The sequence below is a fragment of the Rhincodon typus genome, chromosome 47, assembly GCF_021869965.1.
Source record: "Rhincodon typus isolate 14 chromosome 47, sRhiTyp1.1, whole genome shotgun sequence".
Classification (NCBI taxonomy): Eukaryota; Metazoa; Chordata; class Chondrichthyes; order Orectolobiformes; family Rhincodontidae; genus Rhincodon; species Rhincodon typus.
This window is the reverse complement of record NC_063378.1, coordinates 7,719,022-7,723,635: the sequence shown is the minus strand read 5'-3', so window position 1 is coordinate 7,723,635 and position 4,614 is coordinate 7,719,022. Positions and strand designations below refer to the sequence as shown.

Sequence of the window (4,614 nt, the reverse complement as noted above, 5' to 3'; positions counted from 1 at the left end):
CGCTCCCTCAGCACTGACCCTCCGACAGCGCGGCGCTCCCTCAGCACGTTCCTGAAAATGTTGGCTGGATAATGTTGCTTGAATCTGTCAAGTGGGATTTGAACCAAATTATTTTGCCTGGGACGAGAGTGAGTGGGAGCACGGGGAATGACGACTGACTCAGGAAAAGGCCAGGTTACATTCGGGAGACGCTAAAAGACTGTGGACGTTGGAGCTTAAACCCAGCCTGAGGATGGGGAGCGGAGTTTGCAGAAAGGATTAATCCTGGGAATTATCTTCTCTCTTGTTCCTCCAGGAGAAGGATCTCATCCCGAAACTCTTCAAGGTCCTAGCTCCACGATTCCAGGAATACCGAGGGAGTTGCGTGCGGATGGCACAGATTCCGACTCGGGAGAACCTGGACAGGGCCAAGATGGCCGTCATCGAGTACAAGCACAATCCCCTGCCGCCCCTCCCCACCCGGCGCACAGGAGCCAACGAGAAGACCCTGGTCAACCAGCTGCTGAAGGGCTACAGGGAAGAAGCAGCTCAGAGGGCCGCTGCGGCTGCTGGCGAGTCTCAGGCTTCTAGTGCGGCCTAGCCTGGAGCTTGAGTTCCCAGTGAGAAAACAGACGGAGTGCTGAGGTGGGACTGTGCCCCTTCCTGCCCACCGCCCCCCCCACTCCCACAAACGCGTCCGGGATTCTGTTTCCCGGGAATCGCTGGCGCCCTCCAGACTGAAGCTGTGCCTCGCGTATGTCCCTTTGGGGTTCACCTATGTAAACTCTACCTGATATTAAACCTGCAATGTGTGACTTTAACTGACAGCTCCCGGGAATCGTCCTTTCAGGTGCACAGTCTGTTCTTTCCACCCTGCCACTTCCTCATCTTCCAGCAGTTACTTTCTTCGTCATCTCCCAAACCATAACTGACCCTGTCCCAGGCTTGTGAGGCCACTTGCACTGAGCAGTGGGCCATTATCTGCTTGTTATTCCCACTGATTGTTATTGGTTTTGCGGGAGGTGGGCGTTGCTGGCTGGGCCCAGCATGTATTGCCCCGTCCCCAGTTGCCCCCCTTTGAGAAGGGGATGGTGAGCTGCCTTCTTGAACCGTTGCACTCCATGTGCTGTAGGTAGATGCTGTTAGGGTGGGAATTCCATGATTTTGACCCAGCGACGCTGAAGGAACGTCGTTATAGTTCAATTCTCTGATACAAAAGGTCACAAGTGAGGATGTTCGCACAGTGTTCAGCACCATTCACACCTCCTCAGATACTGAAGCAGTCCATCACTGTTATGAGGAAGGGTCACCGGACCCGAAACGTTAACTGTGATTTTTTTTTTCCCTTCACAGACCTGAGCTTTTCCAGCAACTCCTGTTTTTGTTCCTGATTCACCACATCTGCAGTTCTTTTTGAGTTTTTTTTTTCTGAAGCAGTCCATGTTCAAATGCAACAAGACTTGGACAATATCCAGGGTAGGACTGAAAAGTGGCAAATACCCTGTGCACCACACAAATGTTAGGTAGTGACCATCCCCAATCAGACAGATTCTGACCATTGCCCCTTGATATTCAATGGTGTTACCGTCACTCAATCCCCCACTATCAACATCCTGGGGGCTTATATTGACCAGAAACTTAGCTGGACTAGCCATGTGAATACTGTGTCGAAAATTGCAGGTCAGAGGCTGGAAATTCTGCAGCGAGTAACACCTCCTGACTCCCCAAAGCCCATCCCACCATCTACAAGTCAGGAGTGCGATGGAATACTCCCCACTACCCTGGATGGGGGCAGCTCCAACAACACTCAAGAAGCTCCACACCCTCCAGGACAAAGCAGCCCCCGCTCGATCGGCACCACATCCACAAACATCCCACTCCCTCCCCCACCGACGCTCAGTAGCAGCAGTGTGTACCATCTACAAGATGCGCTGCAGAAGTTCACCAAAGATCCTCAGGCAGCACCTTCCAAACCCAAGACCACTTCCATCTAGAAGGACAAGGGGCAGTAGACACATGGGAACACCAGCCCCCTGCAAGTTCCCCTCCGAGCCACTCCCCATCCTTACTTGGAAATATATCGCCGTTCCTTCAGTGTCAAAATCCTGGAATTCCCTCCCTAAGGGGCATTGTGGGTCAGCCCACAGCACATGGACTGCAGCGGTTCAAGAAGGCAGCTCACCCCCACCTTGTCAATGGGCAACTAGGGATGGGGCAATAATTGCTGGGCCCCGCCAGAGACGCCCATGTCCCACAGAGAATTGAAAAATTAGCAACAGACAGGAGTTTCACTTGAAGAGTCAGATCAGACCCGAAAGGTTAAGCCTGTTTCTCTCTCCACAGATACTGCAGGACCTGCTGAGTTTCCGTTTTAATTTCAGATTTGCAACATCTGCAGTATTTTGATTGTGTTGTTCGGCTTGAAGGTGAATGTGCAGATGGCTGTGTGCAGATGGCTGTGTTCCAATGTCCCTGTCCTGCTCAGTGGTAAAGATCATGAGTTCAGAAGGTGCTGTTGAAAGATTGGCTTAGGGTTAGGAACCTTGGCAAATTTCTGCAGTGCGTCTTTTAGACGGTACAGACTGCTGCTACTGAGCGTCTGTGGTGGAGGGAGTGGATGCTAGTGGATGTAGTGTTAAGCAAGGGGGCTGCTTCGTCCTGGATGGTGTCGAGCTTCTTGAGTGTTAGAGTTGCCCCCATCCAGCAAGTGGGGAGTATTCCATCACACTCCCGACTTGTGCCTCATTGATGAATTATGTAAAAGAGCGATTAAATCTGTTCTAGAGTGAGTGAAAAACACATGTTTGCAGCACAGGAGGGGATTGTTGGTTTTATTTTGATATCCTGTGCCACACTGACCTAGTGCGTGTGTCCCTCCTTCGGCATCAAATATTGAGCCAGTTTCTCCCCAGGCAAAGAGTCGACCCTCTCTCAGCCTGTTGTGTCACAGTGTCTGACATCCCTCTGCACACACGTGTCTCTTAAAGACTTGACAGACTTCCTCTGGCCATGCCAGTGTTAAATTGGTGGTAACTCACTTGTGTTCTCTCCAAGGAAACTAAGGAGGCCATTCCACTCACTCCTCGAGCCTGTTGCACAGAAACAGGCCATTCAGTACCCAACCCCTGAGCCTGTTAAACAAGTACAGGTCATTCAGACCCCAACCCACCTTGTGCCTCTTACATAGAAACAGGAGGAGGCCATTCATCCTCCCTCCAACCTGTTACCCAGGAAAAGGAGGAAGCCATTCAGCCCCTTCAGCCCCTTCAGCCCATTCTGCTGCTGAATCATATCACGGCTGATTAGCTTTCTGAGATAACAAGGTGTAGAGCTGGATGAACACAGCAGGCCAAGCAGCATCAGAGGAGCAGGAAAGGTGACGTTTCGGGTATGAACCCTTCTTCAGAAATGGGGAGGGGAAGGGAGTTCTTCAATAAATAGAGAGGGGGGGAGGCGAATGGAAGATGGATAAAGGAGCAGATAAGGTCAGTCAAGGGAAGACGGATAGGTCAAGGAGGCGGGGATGAAGCTGGTAGGTAGGAGGTGATTGACCAAGCCCCACCCTAACTCCCCACCTACACCGACCTTTACTGGCTCCATCCCCGCCTCCTTGACCTGTCCATCTCCTCTCCACCTATCTGCTCCTTTATCCATCTTCCATTCGCCTCCCCCTCTCTCTTTATTTATTTCAGAATCCCCCCTTCCCCTCCCCCATTTCTGAAGAAGGGTCTAGGCCCGAAACGTCAGCTTTCCTGCTCCTCTGATGCTGCTTGGCCTGCTGTGTTCATCCAGCTCTACAACTTGTTATCTCAGATTCTCCAGCATCGGCAGTTCCTACTATCTCTGATTAGCATTCTGACTACATCGAGCTGCCTTGTTTTCGATATTGTTAATCCCCTTCCCCTACAACAATCTGATTGGTCTGTTTTAGGATTTTGCCTATGACCCCCACTTGGAGAAACTTTCAGATTCCCACTCCCCTTGTGTGTGAACATAGAACATTACAGCGCAGTACAGGCCCTTTGGCCCTCGATGTTGCGCCGACCTGTGAAACCAATCTGAAGCCCATCTAACCTAAACTATTCCATTATCATCCATATGTTTATCCAATGACCATTTAAATGCCCTTAAAGTTGGCGAGTCTACTACTTTTGCAGGCAGGGCATTCCACGCCCTTACTACTCTCTGAGTAAAGAACCTACCTCCGACATCTGTCCTATATCTATCACCCCTCAATTTAAAGCTATGTCCCCTCGTGCTAGCCACCACCATCCGAGGAAAAAGGCTCCCACTGTCCACCCTATCTAATCCTCTGATCATCTTGTATGTCTCTATTAAGTCACCGCTTAACCTTCTTTCTAACGAAAACAGCCTCAAGACCCTCGGCCTTTCCTCATAAGACCTTCCCTCCATACCAGGCAACATCCTGGTAAATCTCCTCTGCACCCTTTCCAATGCTTCCACATCCTTCCTATAATGCGGTGACCAGAACTGTATGCAATACTCCAAGTGCGGCCGCACCAGAGTTTTGTACAGCTGCAACATGTGTGTGTCTTTGTGTCAGAAAGTGCCCCCAAACGTTTCGGCCTGTTTTGGAAGAGTCTGCCCCTTGTTCCGGACCCTCTCCGGGGCTGA

General features: G+C 50.9%; 1 protein-coding gene across 2 annotated transcripts in view; it reads left to right on the top strand.

The window, feature by feature from the left end:
• Positions 1–800, top strand: part of mrpl17 (mitochondrial ribosomal protein L17) — a 9,625-nt gene extending 8,825 nt beyond the window's left edge. For both annotated transcript variants that reach the window (XM_020524148.2, XM_048620524.1), the window contains exon 4: positions 296–800. In XM_020524148.2, the coding sequence (XP_020379737.1) occupies positions 296–580 (285 nt within the window). In that variant the 3' untranslated portion in view covers positions 581–800. The remainder of the gene's footprint in view (positions 1–295) is intronic.
• The last annotated feature ends 3,814 nt before the right edge of the window (positions 801–4,614 follow it).